Source organism: Pezoporus occidentalis, unplaced genomic scaffold (genome assembly GCF_034315485.1).
Source record: "Pezoporus occidentalis ecotype Australia unplaced genomic scaffold, CSIRO_AGI_Poc_V1 ctg179, whole genome shotgun sequence".
Taxonomy (NCBI): domain Eukaryota; kingdom Metazoa; phylum Chordata; class Aves; order Psittaciformes; family Psittacidae; genus Pezoporus; species Pezoporus occidentalis.
Genome location: NW_026913629.1, coordinates 39,957 through 63,654, shown reverse-complemented (window position 1 = coordinate 63,654; position 23,698 = coordinate 39,957). Strand labels below are relative to the sequence as shown.

Genomic DNA, 23,698 nt, shown 5'->3' with positions numbered 1-23,698 from the left:
CTATCTTCACACAGCTGGATGGAGGTGGTACTTTGCACCATCAGGATGGATGTAGTCTCTCCATGAGGAGCTCCTGTGCATGATAAATCCATGTTGGTGGAGTAACACTGGCAAAACTCCATTTCCCTTTCCCAAACACCACGAGCTAAACCAGCAGCCTTCCTCTCTTTCCTCCTGACATTTATACGCAAAGCCACCCCACAAGGCATACGAGCCTCCAAATAAGCATTCATTAAAGCTCTAGCTGATCTGCAGGCAGGCTGCAGATAAAGTTTTAAGCTCATCCATTAATTAACGGTGTGGTTTTTCTCCTTATCACGACCTCCTGGTATAGGTAACAAGGGGAGAAGGCACATTTAGCAAGGGAGGAAGGTGACATGCTGATGGAACGGAACTGGAGCTCGGGAAGACAGGTCAGGAGCTAGGATTCCGTGGTCAGGACGGCCAGTCCCAGGCAAAGCCACGGGGAAAAATCCCATCGTACCTACAAACGCTGCCGAATCCAGCGGCTCTCCGAGGGTCCAGAGGTGTCTGTTTCGATCTAACCACCCATTACCCACCTCCTTCCTTGCACTCTCTCCCCAGACCCTTGCAGCTCTTCAGTCCCCCGTTCCTTTACCCCTACCCTCTTTCCCAGTCGGCTCCTGCAGCAGCACCCCCCCCCATCCCGCTCACCTCCACGCCCGTTCAGCCACAGATCCCTCGCCTCAGTCGGGTCTCCCCCTCCCAGCCAGGCCCCCAGCCCCTTGCGCACCTCCGGCCCGCACCCCGAGCCCTCACCCACCCTACCCTGATCCCCCCCTTGCCCCCAGCCCCTTGCGCACCTCCGGCCCGCACCCCGAACCCTCACCCACCCTACCCTGATCCCCCCTTACCCCCAGCCCCTCTCCACCCCGTCCCCCTCACACCGCTCCCGCAGACCCAGACACGCCGAGGCGAAGCTGCCCCGCCTTTGTCCCACCCCCAGTGGCCAACAGCCAATGGCAGCGCGCGGCACTGCCGGCGAGGTCGGGTGGGCACCAATCGGAAGGCGCGTTAGCGGCGGTCGGGGCGGTGCGAGCGTTTCCCGCCCTGTGAGGAGGCCTGAGGGGACGGGAAGGGGCGGGATGAGCCAGCGGCGTTTCCCTTTCCCGTTAACGTTGTGTTCCGTTTCCTCAGCGACACCGGTTGCGGAGCCGAAGCGACGATGGTAAGTGACCGCCTCCAACACCGCCCAGTCCCGAGAGCCCGGCTCTCCCGGCGGCATATTGTGTAGAGGCGGCTCCACCACAGAGGGGCAGCGCGAAACCGGCTGAGAGGAGGGAAGAAATAAACCATGAGGGAGAAATAGAAATAGGTAAATAAAAATATTCCAATCACTGAGGTGCTGTGGAAGGCAAAACTTCGTGGTTTAATGTGCAAGTTCGAATAAAATGTGTATTTAAGGCCAGATGTAAGGAATAAAGGCCAGGACACCAGAAGGCAGTCTGAAGAGGGGCAAAGGAAGACAAGGGGCAAAGCAAGGAGGGGGGGATTAAGACTGTCTCCTGCCAAGGGGGTCGGGAAGGGGACTCTCTTTTACACAGTACGGAATGAAAAGCTAAAAAGCATTATTGTATTGTCCATGAAGCTGTAATCCTGCCCACAAACAGAGCCTGTTTCTATTTCCTTCCTCTCCTGCTTGCTCTTTTCCCTGCAGTTTCATTTTCTCTCATCTCCTCCCTCAAACCAATTCTCCTCCACTGCTGTGAGAGGCTTCTCAAGGCTTTGTGGTGAAGCCCAAGCCCTTCCCTGCTCTCAGTCATAGAATCATAGAATAGTCAGGGTTGGAAAGGACCTTAAGATCATCCAGTTCCATATCCCCCCCCCCCAACACCTCACACTAAACCATGTCACCCAAGGCTCTGTCCAGCCTGTACTTGAACACTGCCAGGGATGGAGCATTCACAACATCCCTGGGCAACCCATCCCAGTGCCTCACCACCCTAACAGGAAAGAACTTCTTCCTTAGATCCAAACTAAACTTCCCCTGTTTAAGTGAACCCGTTACCCCTTGTGCTATCATTACAGTCCCTAATGAAGATTCCCTCCCCAGCATGCCTATAGCCCCCCTTCAGATACTGGAAGGCTGCTCTGAGGTCTCCATCAGCTTCTCTTCTCCAGGCTGAACAGCCCCAACTTTCTCAGCCTGTCTTCATACGGGAGGTGCTCCAGCCCCTGAGCATCCTCATGGCCTCCTCTGGACTTGTTCCAACAGTTCCATGTCCTTTTTATGTTGAGGACACCAGAACTGCACACAATGCTCCAGGTGAGGTCTCACAAGAGCAGAGTAGAGGGGCAGGATCACCTCCTTCGACCTGCTGGTCACGCTCCCTTTGATGCAGCCCAGGATACAGTTGGCTTCTGGGTTGCAAGCAGTCCTCCCATTACTGCTCTAATCTCAGTGCCTTGGCTGGAATTTGCCTCCAAGGAGGGAGGTGACACTGAGGATGTTCCAGAGTGGTCCCCAGCCTAGATCACTTTCATGGGGAAAACTTATGAGGCAGGTTAAGCCATAACATTAATTATTTCAGCTGCAAGTTGTATATGGACATGATTTCAATATAAATTTATATAATGAAGTTGAATGTAATGACCAACTGGTGTGTTTTCTCTTTGTTCTGCTTCTTCCGTCAATGAGCTCTTTTCAGCATTCCCTGTTGAGCCAAATGCCGTTCCCTGGTGTGAACCTCAGCTTAAGCCATTAAGCTCCTACAGCCTTTCACAGTGACTTGGCCCATTCATCTGAGCATCACTGGGTAAGGTTGCAAGTGGTGAGAATCCAGTCTGTGCTACCCCTTACTCCAGCCTCCTGGGTCTTAATACAAGGCTGCAAGTGGGAGTTCTCCCTTTGCTTAATAAAACCAGAAGAGGAATTCCACATGGAACAAAGATGTGAATTTATTAAGAGTTCACCCACCTCTTCAGGCTGTCTAAAACTACCATAATTTAACAAAGCACACAGCTATTACCCAGCCTATTTTCTGACTACAGAACAGAAGGCATTTAACCCTCCCCATTCCACCATTGCTAGGAATTCCACAACTACCAGGAGCTGTAGATGGTTGCAGGAGAGATTGCAGCTCAACTGAATTGCCTTCTACAATCCACAGTGCATCTGCAACACAACCGACTCTTTACAGCTGGGCCTTGAAGCCTTCATTGAAGGGGCAGAAAGGGTTTAACAGCAATTACTCAGATGGACACTTCCCAACTTTCCCAGTCCCTCTTTTCCTCATATTGTTTCTGATCTTCCAAAATCATCCCCAGATGATTCCATGCCTTAACAATGGCATGAGATTTCCCTCATGGCTCTCACTGTTACACATTTCTCAGTGGCTTTTTTCCTGTCCACATTATCTTTGGTGCTTTTCATTTCCTCATGCCTGAGAGAGGGGTTTGATGAGCCCATAATCCATGCACCTCGTGAGGCAGTCGTGTGCTACATTAATGATGTGCTGCTTCTTGGGGTCTTCCTGCTTGCCGATGTACGTCAGGATCTCTAGGAGCTCCGTCTCCACCAGCTTCTTTGCTAGGTCTTTGTCAGCATTGATTAAGTTGAAAGCGATGACCAGTCCTCGGTGCTGTACTTCCATGTTCTCATGCAAGCAGAGCCTCTGCAGGATTTCAAGCCATTGGGTGGTCTTCGAGGGAGAGAGAGATCATTAGTATTGATCTGAAGAACACCTCAACTGAGAACGTGAGTTTGGAAAGGCATTTCTTAGCAGAAGAAAGCGCATGAATCAAAGGCACTGGCACCACATGAAACATGTTTCATGTTTAGGTTGCCACTTAATCTCTGTGCAAAGATTCTGATCAGAATATTGACACAATGATAACTGAAGCAGACCACCCATTCCCATGGGTGATGCACTGATCTTCCTGAGCCCCTTCTGTGGCTTGATTCACCACTTTTATTCTAACAAGGCCCGGTGTCCAACATCGACACAACAGAGTTCATTAGTTCTCAGCCACAGCTCTTCACAGATACTCAACCATGCAGGGTCCGAGTCCTAAGGACTTACAGACCTGTGCAGGAAATTGAGATGTTTGGGGATCTGGAAAGCTTAATATGTTATCTGTCAAGCTTTTCTCATGTCTGAGTGAAACAAGGTTTGGATCTCAGGTTATTTATCAAAAGCTTTAAGAGCCTATAGAATAATATTCTGCATTCCTACCCTTGCTTGACAGTTAGCATCCTGGACTTAGCTTGTGGAATGGCTATATAGAAATGTTTCAGCTCTGAGATGAAGTCTTCTATAAAGTAGACTGCTTTACTTCATGCAGGGATGAACTAGAAGCATGCACAGCCAGGTCTCAACTTCACCAAGTTCCTCACTATAAAACTGGTGCACTGCATCTTCCTTTTGAGTGGTATTTCCATGGCTGAGCCAGGCCCCTTCAAGGGTATATCTACTGCCAATAATCAGACTTTGGGTCTTACCACTTCAGTCATTTTAGAGCAGAGCTTCTTTTGTGCTGCTGTAAGCATGGCCAGGGCTCCTGCCGCTGCAACCTGGACTTTCTCGTCATCCTCACCACACAGTAACACCACCAACTTCAGCCGGTCATTTCCATCAGCCACAAACCGCTCTTGAACCTAAAAAATACCCAAACCCATGATATCCAGGGATAATACATTCAGGAATGCCTCATCACAGGGGCTCACAAACCAGAGCACACAGTCTAGTTTGAGCTGCCCAGTGAGTTACCTCCTTGTTGATCACCAGGTTGCACATGCACTCTGTGGCTGCCTGTCGAAGTTGGTCATGATTCTCAAACATGTAATTTTCAATATCTGGCAGGGCCTTCTCTTTGACTATCTTCATCCTGTGTTGAAGAGCAGTCAAAATTTATCATGAGACAAGCAATGACCAACTTACACAATATTAGCTGCAGACAAGGTAAAGCCTTGAAACCAATCAGTGTCTGCAGCACTGGAGCTCATGATATGGTTCATTCCCTATCTAATGCAGACTATGATGTTCACATGTTTCCTCTTTCTGGAGGAAAAAGTGCCACTCTCCTCTTCGTATTCATCTTTCAGTTCTGAGACTGTTGCAGCTGTGCCAAAGGTATCTCAAACTGACCAGTTTGACTGACATTCACGTGTACTCAGGGGAAGACAGGCAGAAACCAGTTAAACTCACCGAAGTTTATCACTTCTTCCTGAAAAGTTAGTGAGACCTATCAGAGCCTCGTAGTTCTGCAGGCCATCTCTCTCTGTGTTCAGCAGGCTGACAAGGGGCCTCACCACCTCGTACACCTAAGAAGAGAAGGGATGTCTCTGCTTTTCCAGCTCTCAGGTCTTGGCAATTTTCATTTGCTAAAGGAAATGTCAAGATTCATTCCGGGTGTATTTTTAAGCTTACCCTCTCTCCTGGGAATGCCATGTCTGGATTGGAGATAGCAGCAATTTTTGCCAGAGCATGAGAAGCCTTTATCTTGCCAACTTCTGTGCCTTCCAGAGCCAGAGGTATCAGGGCCTAGTGACACATGTGAAAGCATATGATGCCTCTGAGAAGATTTACAGGATTGCCTTAATATACTAAAATAAGTTTAAAACCACCTAAAGATGTGTCTGTTGAAGAAATAGGCCTGCACTGTAGCCCAGAGTGATGTCTTTGGTTCTCCGATAGGCATCACACCAGAGCTTGTAGCTCATTCAGTTGTTTCAAGACTACTTGTTTGGAGGCTCACAGGGATAGGACTGCAGTGTCAGTGTGGGCCCCAGGAGCTATGCCAAGACAGCTCACACTTCTCTGGCACCTTCCCTCACTGCAGACACTTTGCAGACAAGCTGCACATCAGGTTGGGCTGCAAACATACAAGTAATCACCTTTCCACCACCTTCAGCAACAATGGTCCCCCGGTCCTTGGGGTCTTCACACAAGGCAAGAAACACCCTGCAGAAGCACAGAATCATTTAGTGAAACAGCCACAGGGGAAGGGAATAGCCAGCATCCCCCAGGGAAGGAGCCTAAGGTTTTGCAAGGGTGCCAGATCCATCAGTTAATTCCAGATGTTTAACTCAGTGCCCTACAGCACTCTCGGAGAAAACCACAGATGGCACAATAAGAAGTTTTCAGGCCTGTAAGATAAACTCTGTTCTAGTCAAAACCAGTAGAGAGGACTGGAAATTCAAGATGCTGCCCAGCAAAGCAGGCCTGTAAGTCAGCTTTGGGGTCAGAATGTGGATTTGTGTTAAATCTTTTCTCCCTCTCCCTTTTATCCCTCCCCCATAGGCAGAAGGCACCGCCCCACCAAGCAGAGAGCCAGCCCAAGAGCCCATCTCAGTGGCACATGGGCTGGCCAGCACTCCCAGCTCCTACGACAGCAGTGAAGGTACCTGGCAATGAGCTCCTTGCTCTGGTCTGTCAGCACGGCACTGTCTGCCTTCACCATGCAGGCCAGGGCAGAGACAACACCAGCTTTCAGCAACCGCTTCACCCGCTTCACCACAAAATCCTTCTTGTCCTGAGGGGGGACATTGGAAAGGGATTAGCCCCTTAGCAGCTGCCATGCTGCTAAGTACAGCCAAGCCTGGTTGGAGAGCAAAGCAATTTCAGCCTTGGAGATAGGAGATCTGAGGTCTGTGACAATGGATACACCAGGGAAGGTGTTCAGATCCGAGCATCTCCTCCCCGCTCCCTGGGATACCTTCGGATGCTCCTCAGGCATGTGCTGCTTGGAGAACTTTGCCAGTTGCACCAGCTCTGGGACCAGCTCCTTGGTGTCATAGCTGTTGGTACAGTTCACCAGCACAGAAGCCACAGAATACAAGATAGTCTTGTCACTTGTCTGCACAGAAAAAGGACAGCTCATGTGAAGGTGAGGGAAAACACTTTAGGGAAACAGGTCCCTTAGGACTGCCCCGCTGTAGTGGTTTGCACTAGCTGAAGCCTTCTTAGGCTTAGCTGCAGCTTTATAGCCCAGGGCAGGGAAAAACAAATGTTTTTATGGTCCAACAGGCTGTTGACATCATCAGATGCTGTCAGCACCTTCATGCCTTTGATTTTCATGCAGTTGCTGACAGTAAAGGCAAGAGCAACCTTCCTCAGCCTTGGGAGAAGAGCAGGATGATGACAGCCTTGAGGTGTCTCTATTGCACAGGCTAAGCTGAAATTTTGTTAAACTAGAGGAGAGAGGTTGGGGTCACAGCTCCTCCTGCATGGGGAGACAGTATTGGGCTGGAGACCTGGGAGAGTGTGATGCTACTAGAGGAATGAGGAAACAAAGTAAGGAAATAGACCTTGGCTAATTCAAGCATAGCTTGCAGGGCTGGCTCATCTTCAACAAAGTCATCTTTCACATCCGCATCAAGGGTTAGATATGACATCCCTTCCACAGCCCATCTCCTCGTGCGGATATCAATGCTGGTGTTGCACAACCATCTGGAAGACAGAAAAACATCCACGTTTCTATCCCAGGACCCAGGAATAACTTCTCTAGGAGAAGAGGGAGGAAAAACATATTGAGACTGTTTCAGGCCCAAACATGTCCTCAGGTTCTGCTGCAGCTCCTATAGACTGTGGGATGCTTCCCTCGAGACATGACCTTTCTCCCATGGCCTAGCTTGAGGGATCTAAATGCTGCAGGAAAAGACAGACCAGGACAGGTACTCAGCACCGCTTTGCCTTCACCACCACACAAACACATGATGCCCTGCTCTCCAGTGTCAGGAGCAATGATCATCCATTCAGTCACTTCCTAACTTCATCCCAGCTCCTCCTCTCATCCACCTTCAAAAGACACTTGTGCATATTCTAGATAGCACTCAATTAGTCTGTACCATTCTGGCAAAGAGGGAAGCACCATGTCTGGTGTCTCTCATAGGAAATCAAGGAGGGAGAAAGGCTTCTCTGGATACCAAGGCAGGAGGAACATACGGTTGCATCAGGCACAGAAGAGCTCCAGGTCCCAGTGCAATGGCTCTGGGGGCCCTGTCAGCTCTCAGGCAGCACCAGTAAATGAAGGCAATGTGTGAGCAGGATCTCTTGGGAAAGGATTATACTGTATTTTGCAAGGTACAGAGCAACGGAAGGACAAAGTAAGGTCACTCACTTCCTGCACTGCTTGGCTAACTTCTCAGTGGACCCCTCAGCAAACTGCCGCAGTCCATAATCAGTACCTCCTGCTGAGCCCAGCTTGCAGAGACCCTGAGGAGAAGCAAGAGGATACACCAGTGAGAAAGGTTCATTAATCCTCCAGTATCGCTGCCCCCAAACAGCCTAACCCCATTTCTGAAGTTTGAAGTCAGTTCTAACAGAGGAAGCAGTATGTAAAAGAAATACCCAGTAGACTGTTCAGGTTGTAGCACAGCAAGCTGAGGTTTTGTGCTCTTATCGGATATCCATAATGCAAGATGAACCAAGGTTACCAGTATTCCCTATGCTATCCTCATTTGCAGTCTCCCCCTTACTTGTAAGGAAAGCACCATAAACTATTTCCCAGCTGAAGGGAATGAATCCAACATGTTCCCAGGTCCTCCCCCCTCTCCCAAGTCCAGGGTTTAAGCTGGTGAGTGTGGCAGGGGCTGCCATCCTTACCACCAGGGCTCGGATTTTGATCTTCTCATTCTTGGTCTTCTTGTAGATCTCCTTCAGGAGCGCCACTCCATTGGAGATGATGAAGGTGGCCCGGCTCAGCTTGGTGGAGGCGTGGATGAGGGCTTCCACAGCCACCAGCTGGTCAATCTCTCTCTCGGACCCACACAGGGCCACCATCATCTCCATGACTCCCTTCATGCCAAGCAGCTTGTTGCCCAAGTCAAAGGGCCCTTGCAGAACTCCAGACACCATCTGGATAGCATGGAGTGTTTTATCCATGTCCTGTGGGTCAACTTTGCTCCTGCATGGGATAGAGAGAGGGAATAGCATGTGGAACAGCAGTTGCTTAAGTTCTCATTCCCTTGAGCAGGGAGCATCCTTCCTCAGATCAAGAGCTGGGCTCCTCTGATAGTAGGTACATGGGACACAGTTGAGCCTAAACTCAGGCAAAGGCTGTGATCCAGCAGGTAGGAGTACAATGCAAGGATCTGAGGATCCCAGCTGAAGGATCCAGCAGGATCTCAACCCAATCATTATCTCCCAGGTCCTCAGTTTGGCATCTAAGTGGACTCCAAGTACCTCACCTCATCCTTAAGACCTCCCACTCCTGTGCCTCTGAGCTCAACTCACTTGATGTACTCCTCGCAGATCACCCGGTAGTTGTCACGCTCCGGGTCGCAGCGCAGGTCATCATAGAGCTTATTTAGGAGCACCGAGGCACTCAGCTGGGTGTTCTCTGTCAGCGGCAGGCAGTCAGGCAGCTCAGGAATCTGGCCCACCACTTTCAGTATCTTTTTTAAGCCTGGAAACAATGGAGTCGTATGGCTGTTAGAGGGGAGGGGTCTGTACACAGCTCAAGATACTACTTGTTGGTTTCCTGCAGTGAAATAGCCAGTTTGGATGGTTTTCAATTACTTTGCAGCCTAATCACACAAGTCTTAAAGAAGATGCTCAGACATTTACTGGGGAGGAGCTTCTGCTCTTGAGATTGCAGGTTTGCAGCATCAGGCTTTTATCCAGCTCTCAGAATGAGATAAGCAAAACTGCATGTGGTCCCTGGCTGGATCAGTTATTTTTGTCAGGAGGGTTTAAACCTACTGACTTCCAAGGCTGGAGGCTCTGACTAAGGAAAAGTCAGTGACTTCCAAGGGATCCTGGATGTCTTAACCCTCCTTTTGCTGCAGTGTTATTTAATAGCTTCCAAAATGGTACCGCACATATGCATTGGAATTAGTATAAAAATGCATCCCACGCAATTTTCTTACCCCCTTCCAGTTTTAGAAATGACCAGATTAAGGATCCAGCAAGCTCAGCAGGTGCTCATCTCATCTGAAGATAGACAAGTTATCCAACCCAAATCCTCCTAACGTTAGCAAATACGTTGGAATAAATGAACCAGAGAAGTCAGTCCTCTAGAAACTGAAAAAGTCTTGTTCTCATACACAGCTTTTTTCTCTCTTAATCTTAATACTGCTACCTGCTAATACATCTAACCTCGCTCCAGGCTTGCATGCACCAAAGAAAGCTACAGAGGATCAGTTCTACAGGTATTCAGGCAAGAATACACAGCTCCACATCTCCCAGACCAGAACAGGGAGGAAGAGAAGGACTCACCATTGTCGATGACAAAGATAGTCCTGCTGTTGTCATGGTCTTTCAGGTCCTTCCTTGGTATATTCTTGTTGAGGAGGTTGAGAGCTCTGTCTCGTCCTTGCCCAGACACTTTCTTGCTGACCAACATATCCAGCAAGCGCATTGTGATCATCCTCAAATCTTTCTTAGTATCTACACAGAAGCAAGACAGCAGCAGCCAGTTACAAGACATTATCTTCAAAAGCAGATGAATTCAGTGAAAACCATTCAAAGGCATTACGTGGCTGCAATATTGGTGTTTAACACCATAAGGATAAGAGCTGCGTGCAGGCTGTCATCCTGGACAGCTGGAGGGTAAAGGCCCCACTTCCCCAAGGAACAAGGAATAAGGTGGACATCCCAGGAGCAGAGTCCTCTCTGCTCACCCCACTTTGATAGCAAGACCACAGGACCACCAGGTCATGCAGTGTTACCAAGCACTACAGCCTCCTCCTTCCCGTGATGCTCCTCTTTCCCCTGGCCCAGCAAGCAGTCGGTGATGGCTTGCAGAAGGCTGCAGACAGCCAGGGAGATCTCTTCATTGTCCACAGACATCCACATACAAATGCTGTCAATGCCCAGGTAATGGAGAATGGCAGTGGCCTGGCACCAGAAAGGAGAGAGCAGGGCAGCCGTTAGCAAAAGCCTTTACTTCCTGCATATTTAGGCTCAGCTTGTACAAAGGAACTCTTTTCCTGGGTGAATCCTGAGTCAGTACAAGGCAGAGTTTTGCTTTTCAGCCTTAATTTCTAATAAGACAACAACTAACATGTAGAGTTGCCAGTAATTAAGTCTATTTCCAAAGAGGATGTTAAAAGCATTGCAAGGCTTGCAAGCCTTAGACAAAGCTTTCCTAAAGTTAGTTGTTCTTTGTTGCTTTTCTGAGACCTGTGATGAAGGACATGGATTTGACCCAACCATGCTCATCACAACTCCTGTGAGAACAACTCATCCTAAGTTCTACTTCACCAGCACACATGAAGGCACCATAGTGAACAAGTACAGCTTTCACCCCTAGAGGTCAGGGGCATTTTCAATCGTGTTACAAGCCTTGTAGGATCTAATGCCCCACTGCCCACAAGCATTAAACCATGGCAGTTTTCCACTCCCCCTGGTGCCAGGCAGTAGCAGCGAAGGCTGCTTACCCGAGCCTTGTGCCCTGTGCACATTTCTGAGAGGGTCCTCACGGCTGCCAGGACCAGCTCCGGGTTTTTGGTTTCTATCAGCTGCAGCAGGAGGCTGACCCCGTTGTTCTGGAAGATCCTCTCAGCACCCGCTTCCTCCCGTCCCAGGATAATGAGGTTGTTTGCAGCCTGGGGGGGAGACAGACCTGAGGTCAGTGGCCCAGCCCTGCAGAACATCTCTGTGCAGCTCTGGGGTGGTGGCCATCCCGCAGTGGCAGACACAGACAACCAGCTCAGACCACACCACACAGTTCTCCAGGTACATCTGGGGATTAGCTTCACCCTGCCCCATTAAAGTGGGTCACTGCTTGGAGAGGAACATAGGGGAAGGTGGCAGAGATGGGCCTGATAAGTCCAGTCTGATCCCACCTTTGGTATACTGGGAGGCGAGATCACCTTCCCCCTCAGCACAGGGGTGATGCCTCATTGAGACACTTCCCCTCTCCAAGCACAGCTCATCTCCCAACTCCTTTCCTCATCCTCCATCTAGGGCAGGAGGGAAAGGGAATGCACCTTACTGCTCCTCTGACATTAAATAGCAATTCTGTCAAGTCCAGGACAGTCCTCACCTTCTCCCGCTTTTCTTTGTCGCTGTTCTCATCCAGCAGGATTTCAAACATCTTCTGCACCCTCAAGTCCGTGGAGAACTGAATGCGCAGCTGTGCCAACAGAGAGTGCATGGAGCATCAGAGGCAGAAACCTGAAGCGCAGGTTTGTTTTTCCTTTATCACTTCAAGGACATCACAGCCCCTCAAACCGTGGACAGTTTAAAACAGGCATCACTTCTCAGCAACCAGCACCTATTGCCCATCTCAGACTTGTAGGCACAAGCAGAGCCAGCCCATACCCATCATTTCTGAGACCTAACCATCCCTAGTGATGCAAGGACTTCTTCACAGCACCCTGGAAAGATGTCAGAGTGGCAGCTGCCAGCCCCAGCCCCAAAGCTGGTCCAGTTCCTTGCCAGGACCTTACCACAACACTCAGGACCAGGCCAGCCTGAGGAGTGAGCTGCTTTTTAACTTAACAACTCAATCTGACCCCCAGATTTACATGCACCAAATATGAGCTCCCAGTAAATGCAGCCTATTTATGCCTGTACACTGTTAGGAGTTTCCAGTATGATCAATACTCTGTTAATGTAACCCAGAGCAAGAACATTCCATGCCTGGTCTGTGAACCCAGCACTGCTTCCCTGGCATTTACCTTCTCCTGGATGTTGGCTCCCAGTCGCCTCAGGGTCTCCTGGAAGTTTTTGTTGCGGGGTTCAATGGCAGCACATTTCTGAGCATCTTTGAATGCTTGGTCCAATTTTCCCAGTTTTTCCAGAGCTTGACTGCGCCGGTACAAGGCTTTGATATCCGAGGAATTGATGTCAATAGCTGGAAGAATGATCCAAAACACCAGCCATCAGAGTCTGCTGCGTGGAAATAACCTGTGTAAACTGTGATTTGCTTTACAGTGACTATAGCTCTTTGAGATGTTATTGTGGATTAGCTCCAATACAACAAATTGGTGCATCTTCTTTTCAACCTCCTCCATTAGTTCCCTTGTGGCCTCAACACTTGGGTGTTAGTGGACATGAAGGAATAAGACCACAGCCCCCCAAAACCAGATGTGAGAGCAGGCTGAAGCAAGCACACCCACCAATGCAGCTCTGCCTTCTCAAAACAGCCCCCTCCTTACCTCTAGATGCATCTGAGGCTGCCTTGGCATATTCCTCCTGTTAAATCAGCAAGAGAGAAATGTGTTAGCAGTGGAATAGCAGGGCATGTCCCCACTGCTGACACACTCTGTGACCTCTGTGTTCCCATAGGACACCTCAGTGAAGCCTTTTCATCACTGATGGAAGAAAAGAGGGAAAGGTCTCTGATGCAGGTGAGACAACATACGCTGCTGCAGCAGCAGATAGTGGGCAGTGAGGGCAGAGGGGATACTCACAACAGCCTGTCTGCAGCTTGTTCTGAGTTGGTGTTTCTTCTGGGTTAGTGTAAACTCAAGCACATGCAAGAGATCTGCTAAAACCCCACAGCAGGTCACTACAAGCTGACTGCAGGAAGCCAAGACAGTTTTGGTACAGATACCAATAACTCAGTTTGCTAAATACTGACTTCTGCTTCTTTTGCGCTAGGACAGATGGCAAGAGCAATGTCTCCGCATCCCAACTCATGGCCTACAGTGCTCTCGTGGCTGCCAAAAGCTTTTGCTTCAAAGTGATTATGTGAGGCCCTCTCTGACCTGAACCATCAGGACTGAAGCAGGGAGGCAGCTTTACAGTTCCAGAATAAGCCCAGAACAAACCACTTCAGGCCAGTTGAAACATGCTATTCAATCAATGGACAAAACACACAGCCCGCAGCACGGGAGCGCCCTGGCCTGCCTCCCTGCTCTTCTCCCCTTGAGCACAGCCCAAGCAAACCAGGAGCAAACCTCACCTTCTTAAGGAAACACGCTGCCCTGTTCCTGTACAGCACTGCCTGCAGTGCCTTGTCCTTGTTGAGCTTTATGGCTTGAGTGTAGCTTTGAGCAGCTTTCTCGTAGTCATTGGCCTGAAAGTACTTATTGCCCTCCTCTTTCAGCTGGATGGGATCCTCCATTTGGAGAGCTTTAAGGGAAAACAACGATTTGTGTCCCATTCCAACTGCCTACCCCACCATAAGACTCACATATAATGAACACTCACATTAATAAAAGCAGCTTACCAGGCTGAAGAGCTTTGAAAGTGAAGACCTAAGGTCAAGGCTGTAGCTTCACAGCAGCTTATCCCACGGTTATAGATCCTTAGGATTCAGTTAATAAGAGAAAAAAACTGGAGTCCACCGGTGCCACAGAGAGCCTGTGTGTCCCAGCAAAGAGCTCGCCTCCCGCTCCGAGTTTGGGCAGGACCTGGCAGCTCCTGCTGCCTGTCAATGTCACCTGTCACCACAGCCTGTCCCCTGTGCTATATATTGCCTGGGAATGGCCCCTGTCTGCAGCCCTGCTGGGGGGGGGCCTGCATGCAAGCACACAGCCCCTCTCTACAGGAGAAGAGATCCTCTGCCACCTCTGCAAGCAAACCCCAGCTTCCATCTACCTACAGAGCTGCACAGTGTGCGGAGCAAGAATGGGGGGGTTCATGCCATAGAAACTCCTAACTGTGAGGACTGACCCCCACCACAGTGCTCAGACCCTTCTCCCTTTCTATTTAGGGAAGCATGAGACAGCTGAGCCTTAGGAACAAGCGGCCCCATGCCAGCAGCTGCAGCAGCACCAGCACCTTCCAGAACACCCTGGGATGGGGAAGCCAGCTCACACCCAGCACTGCCTCCTCCTCACGGGGCCTTTGGGAGCCTGCCCCACTGGAAACCCCACTCGTGGCTTGCACAGAGCTCAGGTTTACCTCTGAAATAACCACAGAAATCATAATGAAAGCTTTTTTTCCCTCTCACATCAGCAATTCTCCTAAAGGATTCAGTCCCCACCAGTTCTGCAGGGCTCATGGCTCTGCTCAGCCACACCAGCAGCACAGAGCCCAGCTCTAATTACAAACTGTGGCTTTAGAAGTGAAACAAACCACACTCGGAGCTCTTGTGAGAGAAGGCTGAAACAGCTTCACCTCTTCCTCCTACTTCTGCCTTGCTCAATTCATAAACTAGCTTACTTTACTGAGCTCTGCTCAGCCACACCAGCAGCAGAGCCCAGCTCTAATTACAAACTGTGGCTTTAGAAGTGAAACAAACCACACTCAGAGCACTTGTGAGAGAAAGCTGAAACAGCTTCACCTCTTCCTCCTGCTTCTGCCTTGCTCAATTCATAAACCAGCTTACTTTATCTCCCACTGCATCTGCTTCCCTAATAAGCCAGACCAGCCTGTGGGGCTGTTATTTATAGAGCCTGGGGGGCTGCAGCATTGCAGGCACCTGTGCTGAGGGTCATTTAAAGGCAGCTGGTGGCAGGGAGCTGCAATAGATAAGGAGGAATTCCTGTTTCCTGTTGTCTCCGTTTCTGAGTGCGTTCTGCTCCCCACCGGCACGAATGGTAAACCCTTCTGTGAGCATCCCTGGGTACCAGCGGCTGGAGGACGGGGGGAGGGCCGGGAGACCCGCTGGCTCTGGGGGGCCCGGACCCCTAGCGCAGGGCCGGGGGAGCTGCCGGCCACAGCCCTCACACGGAGAAGCAAACGGGGCCCTTGCCCGGCTCTTCCGCTGCCGGCAGGAAGCAGGAAGGGGAATGGGCAGGGACCGGGAGCCCTGCTTCGGAAGGTACCTTTGGGGCTCGGAGGAGTTCGCGCTCCTCCGTGTTGAGGGAGACTGAACACTCGCTGTGCTTACCCATCCCAGACACAGCCTCGGTAGCATCTCCCCAGCGCCCGCGGCTGCAGGAGCGGGTATGCTCAGTGACAGGATGGTGCCAAATCTGCTCTCCTCTCTCCTCCGCAGGTCTCTCCTTTCCTGGCCCCGTGGCTCTCCCTGCTGGGGTGCCTGAGGGCATGGTGGTCCTGCGGGCTGGGCTCTGCCCTGGTCTCACCGAGGAGATGATCCAGCTTCTTAGGGCGAACAGCATCCAAACGGGTAATGGGGAGCACTGGGGTCTCGGGTTGGGGAATGTCACCCCCAGCACACTTGGGGTGGAACGGGCCTCTCCCCCTGTGCGGGACCCATCTGCCAGCCTGGGCAGTCAGGACTTCTCCATAGAAGCAGGAGAGTGTTAGGATGTGGCAGGGCTCTTGTAGAGGCTTTTGGAAGGTCTTTTGGGTGGGTTTGTGTGTTTTTCCCTCTGAAAAATGCTCATTCTCCTGGCAGGCTGCACCCTGGGCCCCTCTTGCCCTTAGGGGGAAGGAAAAGATTTTGAGTGAGTTCTTTACTTGTTCTGACTGGATTAGAGCTGGGGAAAACACTGTTTTGTTGTTGTTATTTGGAGCCTGTGAGACCCTGTGGCTGCTGGAGCCCTGGATGCTGTAATCCTTGCTTTCCCTCTAAGAATTACTTTTGACTTGTTTTATACCAGTAACAAACACATTTATCTGAAAAAAAAGGATGTTGGAGTGGTTCCTGAGAGCAGAGATGGGGCCACCAGTTCTAATCCCTGGGGCTATAGCCCTTCGTGGCACTTTGGGTCAGTCAGTAGTCCCTTGAGGCTGTGGCACACTGGCAGAAGGGGAGTCTCTTGGCTGGAACCAGTTATCAAATGGTGCTGGGCAGCTCTTGAGCAGAACAGGGAGGATTTTTACCATCTTCTCTCCCTGATCTGTTTTGCAATGGGCAGTGGGGCCATCTCCAGTTTTACATTGTGTAGGGCATCCCATTCATTCACTTGAAGTGTTGCCAGAGGGTGCAGATGTTTTGCCTGTTGGTGCAGGCAGGCTTGTCTAAGCTGGCCATCTTCTAGTGTCCATGATCTGTCCAGGTTTGGCTGCCAGCTTCTCATTCCTTGTGTTATTGCAGTGGTGGACTTCGTGTCATCAGACCTGGAGGACGTTGCCCAGAAGTGTTCCCTGTCTTACAAGGTAAAGGGTGACTCCCAAGTCCTGGTATGTTCGCTGCGGAGCTCAGAGCTGTTCAGCTCCTACTTGGATGGGTTTTCCTGGGGGCACCTCCTGCAGCATGGTGTTGTCCCTGGACTTCCTTAGTCCTGTTTCCGGGCATCTCTCTGTCCACCAGGCGCTGGCTGCAGTGAGACGGGTGCTCCTGGCCCAGTTCTCTGCCTTCCCTGCCAATGGAGCAGACCTCTATGAGGAGCTCAAGAGCTCCACGGCCATCCTGCCCACTGGGAGCCCGAGGTGGGTGATTGCTTGGTGAGCCAGCGGGTCTGCCCAGGGCTGGGCTTGCTGCAGAAGGCCATGGTTCCCCAGCACAGGCTTTGAATCTCAATGTGGTGATGTCCTGGGAAGGAGCCAGGGGCTGAGGCACTTGTCTGCATTTGGGAAGGAGGCTCTAGGGACAAACACCCAGGGACTGCTGCTCCTGCAATTCTGGCTGGAGGGGAGTTGATATCCCACCTTATGTTCATCCCATAGCCTGGACCAGCTGCTGGACTCCGGGCTGTACACGGGGGAAGTGACGGAGCTCATGGGGGCACCGGGCAGTGGGAAGACGCAGGTGAGTGGGGTGGAGGAGAGGACAGGTAGGACAAAGATGATGCCTTCAGGCATGTGAAGCACAGGGGCCTGGGAGGGCTTGCTGACCTCCCTGCCTTTCCAGGTGTGCCTGGGCATTGCAGCCAGCGTGTCTCTTGGCCTCAAGCAGCACGTCCTGTTTCTTGACTCCACGGGGGGGTTCACTGCCTCTCGACTCTACCAGATGCTTCGAGCCCAGGAAGAGGAAGAGGAAGAGCAGGCAAGTTCCCCTGAGCTGAGCCCTCTGTTCACACTTGGCTCTTGCCTGCAGACAACCCCCAGAGATGGTTTGTCTTTCCAGCTCTGCCTTGTCATCCCCATGGGCTTTTTTGGATCCACAGTCTTCCTCCTGTGGTTTGGTGGGTGCTGTGCTCAGGCACAGACACTGCACTTTAGGTGCTTTTCTTGGGGAGAAGAAGAGAACTTGCTGTACTTGCTCACACTTTTGCTCCATGAGCATAATCTGTGTTGCTTCTTCCATCAGTGCCATGGGGACAAGAGTATTCATGGGGTGGAGGCAAATGCGGAAGAAATAAAGGTTCCTGGCTCCATAGTATAAATGTAAAGAGCTGATAGCAGCTGGGGCAGGAGGACTGTAACAAATCATGGTGGGGTTGAGGCTGTTGGTGATGCCACTTTCTGCTGCAGCTGGAGGCTCTGCAGCGGATCCAGGTGGTCCGTGTGTTTGACATCTATGAGATGCTGAGTGCCTTGCAGGAGCTGCGGGAGCACCTCTCCCAGCAGGTAGGAGCAAGGGACCGGGCCCCTCTCCCTTCCCCAGAGCTGCACTGGGAGCAACAGGGCTTGTGTGCCTGATGAGTGACATCGCATCACCCTGCCCTGGGGACATCTGAGCCTGTGTGCAGCTCATGAGCTCCAGAACTGCTAGATGTGTTACTCTACATGGTGCCTCCTTCTTTCAGGTTGTGAGCTCCATGAGTCCTCTCAAGGTCGTGGTGATCGACTCTGTCTCAGCTGTGATGTACCCGGTGCTGGGTGGGAAGCAGTCAGAGGGTGAGCTGCTTCACTGGGATGTGCAATAAGGTTGCAGATCTCTGCTCATCCTGAAGAGCATCTTCCACGTGTGCTGGGGCAGGATGGATGTGGGTGCCACAGCTCCCAGCTTTTCCTTTGCTACTGTATGTAAAGGGGAGTCTGTCTGCAGTGTTATCAGCAAACATTCAAGCTGGCTGTGGCCATGCAGGCTCGTGTAGGTGGTCTGAAACCCAGCCAGGGGACAGAGGAGGCGCTGAGCTGTTTGCCCACAGATTAAAACCTCTGCTTACAGTGTCGCAAGTACATTGTGTTTGCTGGCACGGTTTGTGAAGCTCCCCTGGGGCCCTTTCTGCCAGAAAGGACCATAAATCAGGAGTGAGGGGCTTCCTGCTGGCTGGGATGCCAAGGAGGCCCCTCATACACCTTCCAGAGGGTATTGCAGACCTGGGTGGCAGCCAGTGCTATCACAGGAACCATGGGCTGTAGGAAATAAAGCTGTGAGCTGGAGAGATGGGCCCTGTACCTGTTAAATCAGCCTGGCCAGCTTTGGAGCTCCTGGTGCTTTCTTAGGGTTTTTTTTTGACCTCAGGGCTTCTAGGATGGGAAAGGAGGTGGTGGGACAACTTTGGGATTGGTCTGTCCATGCCACATCCATTGGGACAGAGTGCCCTGTATTTGCAGGTGCAGTGGGTGCTGGTAATGGCAATGGGTTGTAAGTGTCTATGAGTACCAGCAGTGGCACTAAATCTAGTGCTCATGCAAATATAGATGTCACCTGCTTCCAAGAAGTGCTTTTAGGGTTATTCTGAAACACCCAAATCCTTTGTCCTCCTCAGGTTTGGCCATCATGATGCAGCTAGCCAGGGAGCTGAAGACACTGGCCAGGGAGTTCAGCCTTGCTGTTGTGGTGAGTGTTTCTGGGCTTTGTCCTTCACATGCTGGCATGTGCCATGGTGAGGAGTCCTGGGAAGGGTGGGACCCCAATCCCAGCTAAGCAGGAGCAAAAGCCCTGTATCCACAGTGCTCTGCAGCTTGTTCCAGCGAGTGTGGAGCGAGAACAGGGCTGGTTTACTGCCTGCTCTTATTGCTGTTCTCAGCCAGCGAGGCATTAACTTGATTGAGCAAGGTAAAGTTAAGCACAGATGCATTGAAAGGTTGTTTGTATTTATTTTTGATATAACACTAGTCATTTAAGGGACTGGCCAGCTTCTAAGTAACCTCTTGCTCAGTTACCTTAGAGAAACTGCTGGGCATTGCATCATCCACAAGGAGCTAGGGACTAGAAGGGGCCCTGCTGTAGTCTTCCCCAGTGCTTGGCCCAGCAATTGCATTTGCTTCAGTGCACCCAGACAGGTTGCTGGGACCACAGGTAATGTGTTTGAACTGGGAAGGCCACAACAGAAAACAGTGTTCTGCTAAACCTGGCACTGGATGGTGTTGAGACAGTCCTGCCCTTTGATTAGCAATGAAGTGACAAGGATGGAGTGTCTGGAAGGATGCTTGGAAGCTCCAAGTTTAAAGTTTGCAGGTGCCTTCAGCACATGGAGTCTCTGCAGCTTGCAGATACGAGTGGGTTCCTACCTGAATACATCTGGGGCAGTAGCATGGGCTGTGTTTAAAGGGGATGGCATGAGTGTGCCAAGAAGGGAGGGCACAGGATGGAGAAGAAAAAGCACTACAGAAGTAGCAGGCTGGCCATTATCTCCTGATAATCTCTGGTGTTTCATTGCACCACGTGGCACTGCTTTTCCTGGGCACTGCTAAGCCTGCTTGTGCTGCAGGTGACCAACCAGGTGACAAGGGACAGCAGCACCGGTCCACCAAAGCCAGCCCTTGGCCGCTCCTGGAGTTTCGTGCCCAGCACCCGAGTGCTGCTGGAGAGCAAAGAAGTCACCTTGGAGAAAGCCACCACCCAGCGCATCGCTTCCTTGGCTAAGTCACCCCGGCAGGTGAGGCTCCTCAGGCTGGTCTCTCAGGTATGGAGGTGATGCTGTGTGACTTGGACCTGGCTTTGGAGCAGGGTGAGGCTCCTGCTGTGGGTCAGGCAGCACCAGGTCTCATGGGTGACCCATGGCAACGGGAGGGGAGCAAATGCAGCCTGGCTGTGTGCTGTGGAAGAGAAGAGCATCTGTTCGCAACAGCCTGGGCTTGTATTTATAGGCATGATAAATGAGTGGCACCACTTCCAATGTGGGTCACAGTGTTCCTTGGGCTTGTCTTGCTCTCCTGATCAGTGGGAGTCCTGCAGAAATGGCTCCAACACCTGCAAAGGTGACTTTAGCTTGAATCCTGCCTAGTACGAGACAGCTCTGCGTGAGCCTCCTGACTCTGAGCCTGCTCTGCTGCCTGATCTGAATGGGTTTGGATGTGGTGGTCTGCTGGGCAGAGAAATGCATCCTGGATGTGCTAAATAACTGTCTGGGGATATCTCAGCCCAAATTGTTCTTTCTTTACTAAATTGCATTCTCTATTTGTATCTCTGTGTTCAGCAGACCCAGTTAGAATGAAGGGCACCAGCATAGAGAAATGCTCAAGGGGATGTGTTTGGGGATCTTTGGCTCTGGGGCCAGTGATGGAGTGTTGGATAGAGTGAGGTTAAGCCCCTCTCTGTTTCTCCTTGCAGCCAGTTGGGATACAGGCGGAGCTGGATATTGGAAGTGCTGATGTGACACCCACAGAGAGGCTCTAATGTGGGTGGAAAACCAAATGACAAGTTCTAGAAGAGCTGCAAAAAAGCAGATCAGCACACTGGAGGCTTTACAGACTGACTGAGTCCTGCAGCCCTGGGAAGGACCAATGTGAAGAAGTTCTTGTTTTCTGCACTGGGGAGAAAGAGTGGGGGGCTACCTAGAGATCTTGCCTCAGCAGATGCTGCCTGCAGTGGCTGGGCTGTGTGAGCAACACAACAACCAGGTTGTCTCTTCTGCTGCAGGCCTGTCTTCAAGCAGCAGAGCCAGCCCTGTCCTCAGGTATTGGCTTGGGACCAGCTGTCATGTTCCTATACAAACCCATGACTCCTCGTGGTGGTTTTGTTTCCCCTTTAACTCTTTGCCTTCTGGTCCCAGAGCTCTGATCGTCCTTGGGAGCAGCCCACAGTGGTCTTGGCTCAGAAATGAAAGGTGCTGCACACCGCTGTGGTGGTTGAGAGCTGGAGTTCAGTTAATGGTAACTGCTGTTAACTTCATTACAATTAGGGTTAGTCCCCAGCAGGAATAAGGTGGGACAGGCTGCTGATGAGCAGGGACATAACCAGATGCTTCATCTGACCTCCTCCACAGACTAACACCAGGCCCTGGAGAGAGCTGCTGGTGTTTTGGGGGCACTGCTGTGCTTCAGAAAGAATTGCTGTTAACTGCTGAAGGTTATGGTTGCATCAGCTGGGGTGGATGAGTCCTGGCTGCACCAGCTGGCCCTGTCTCATGCTCAAGTTCCTACTCAATTGCATGTGGTGAAGTTTAATCTCTCTTTGCTCCAGTGCTTTCCAGCTGCTCTTGCCTGCTCTGGGCAACCTCGTGGGTGCTTGTGCAGTGCTGGGGAGGAGACAGGAGGCTGTGATGGAATGTGGCCTCTCCTCTTGTTCCCAGGTATCTTAGACACCCGTAACCCCACTGCTTAATAAGAAGCCTCTTTGGCAGGTGAGCTGAGCTCTGGCTTGCACTTCCAAGGCTGCTGATGTAGGTTGTGGGGGCTGAGACTCATCAGGGCATGCTCATTAAGCTACTGATACAGCAGTATCTGGAGCTCTCTAAGGCTCTGCTGGGTAAAGAGGAGGCTGATTTAGCCACAATTTGGGTGCTAATTTCTCCGGAGTTAGATATAACAGTGTACAGCCCTGTATTCCTGAGCAAATAGCTGCTGGAGGGAAGAGGCAGCTAAAAGGGGTGCTGTAGGAAGGGCTGCCTGAGGAGGGGAATATGCCAAAGCAATGTGAGCTGTGGGCTGTGCCATTCAACAGGTTTCAGTAAAAATAAATGCATTTTAAAGCTGTGCACTGATTTGCATTTATGAGCTTGGGAGGGGAGACTTGGCTGCAGCCACTGCAGCCTGGCTGGGGTGAGGAGGAGGAGGATGGCTTGCCCATCTGCTGGAGCTGGTATGGCTGGTCCTCACCAGCAGAGAATGTGGTTTGTGTGTCTTGAAGCTGTGTGTAAAGAGCTGGTCCACACCAATTTCAACCAAAACTGTGCTGCTACTTCCCCTCTCTGCCTGAGGTTCTGTAGGGGAGGCAAAGCTCTTGTGGTGGAGCATGGAGCAGGGGAAGAGCCAAATAGAAACCTCTTTGGTTATATTTGAACCAAGGGGCATTTCTTGCTGTTTCCTTCCCCTAGCTAGCAAGAGGATGAGAAGTGGAGCAGCCTGCTCTGAACCCTGCATCACCTTTGTGCCCCGCATGCATCTTTGCCATGGCCTCAGGAAATGACAGGCATCACTTGCTCATGCTCTTAATCCCTGGGGAGCAGTCATGGGGCTGTGATTCAGTGGGGATGGTGCTGCTCTGTGGGGAAGAGACTGGGGAAAGTCACTGCCATGTGGGCTGTGCTCCTCCAGAGCCACCCATCCCAGGCTTTGGGGCACAGCCATGACCTGGGGGCATTTTCTCCTTGGCAATCAGCTGATTGCAGCTGCAGGAGGTTTGTGTCCTCTTAGGAAGCAGCTGGACGGGTTGGGGAGGATGCTGTGATATGGGGCAGGGCTCCTCGGCTCCTGGGTTTGCTGCGGAGGTAGGCAGAGAGGCAGTGTGCATGGTGACAGTCATGTCCTGATGGATTCTGGCTGTGCTGTGAGCGCTGGTCATTGCTCAGTGTGGGTGCAGTGGAAGGGTTCGGGCTGTGGGAATCCATTGCCTGATCTGGAAGATCTTGTCTGCTTATCCCAGCTGATTTGCCGTAAATTTGCATAGTAAAATGAGCCTGGAAAGAGTCTGAGACCTGAATGTCCTCATCCAGCCTTTCTCTGTGCTCAGGACAGGCACTTCTGCAGCCTTGTAAGCTGTATGGGGACATCCCCTTTCCCTGCTCCCTCCCATTGCCCGGAAAGTGGTGATAAAACCCATCTCGGGGCTGACAGGGCACCCCTTGTCCCAAGGAATGGGGATGCCTTTTGGCACTGAGGACTTGTATGTGTACATACGTACAGAATACAAGTGTATGTTTATATGTACCGTGTTACAGGTATGCGTGTATGGGGGACTGTGTATATATGCCTGTGTGTATGTCTCTCTATAT

The 23,698-nt window shown here is 51.2% G+C and overlaps 2 protein-coding genes across 2 annotated transcripts; one reads left to right on the top strand and one right to left on the bottom strand.

The window, feature by feature from the left end:
• Window positions 1-2,894: 2,894 nt before the first annotated feature.
• UNC45B (unc-45 myosin chaperone B) lies at window positions 2,895-14,411 on the bottom strand. Its single transcript, XM_062614862.1, has 20 exons — window positions 14,086-14,411; window positions 13,819-13,988; window positions 13,070-13,106; window positions 12,590-12,765; window positions 11,953-12,042; window positions 11,345-11,512; window positions 10,634-10,802; window positions 10,182-10,352; window positions 9,198-9,369; window positions 8,568-8,868; window positions 8,083-8,177; window positions 7,271-7,412; window positions 6,679-6,819; window positions 6,368-6,495; window positions 5,858-5,924; window positions 5,391-5,504; window positions 5,169-5,284; window positions 4,731-4,848; window positions 4,463-4,618; window positions 2,895-3,662 (listed from the first exon to the last, which is right to left on the bottom strand). Exons 2-20 carry the CDS (start codon window positions 13,978-13,980, stop codon window positions 3,399-3,401), a joined length of 2,787 nt encoding a protein of 928 aa, XP_062470846.1. The 5' UTR covers window positions 13,981-13,988; window positions 14,086-14,411; the 3' UTR covers window positions 2,895-3,398.
• RAD51D (RAD51 paralog D) lies at window positions 13,224-22,462 on the top strand. The gene is made up of 12 exons (XM_062614863.1): window positions 13,224-13,261; window positions 14,572-14,756; window positions 15,802-15,933; window positions 16,807-16,868; window positions 17,023-17,141; window positions 17,379-17,460; window positions 17,563-17,697; window positions 18,126-18,221; window positions 18,401-18,491; window positions 19,310-19,380; window positions 20,255-20,422; window positions 21,097-22,462. Exons 2-12 carry the CDS (start codon window positions 14,612-14,614, stop codon window positions 21,160-21,162), a joined length of 1,167 nt encoding a protein of 388 aa, XP_062470847.1. The 5' UTR covers window positions 13,224-13,261; window positions 14,572-14,611; the 3' UTR covers window positions 21,163-22,462.
• Window positions 22,463-23,698: the final 1,236 nt, after the last annotated feature.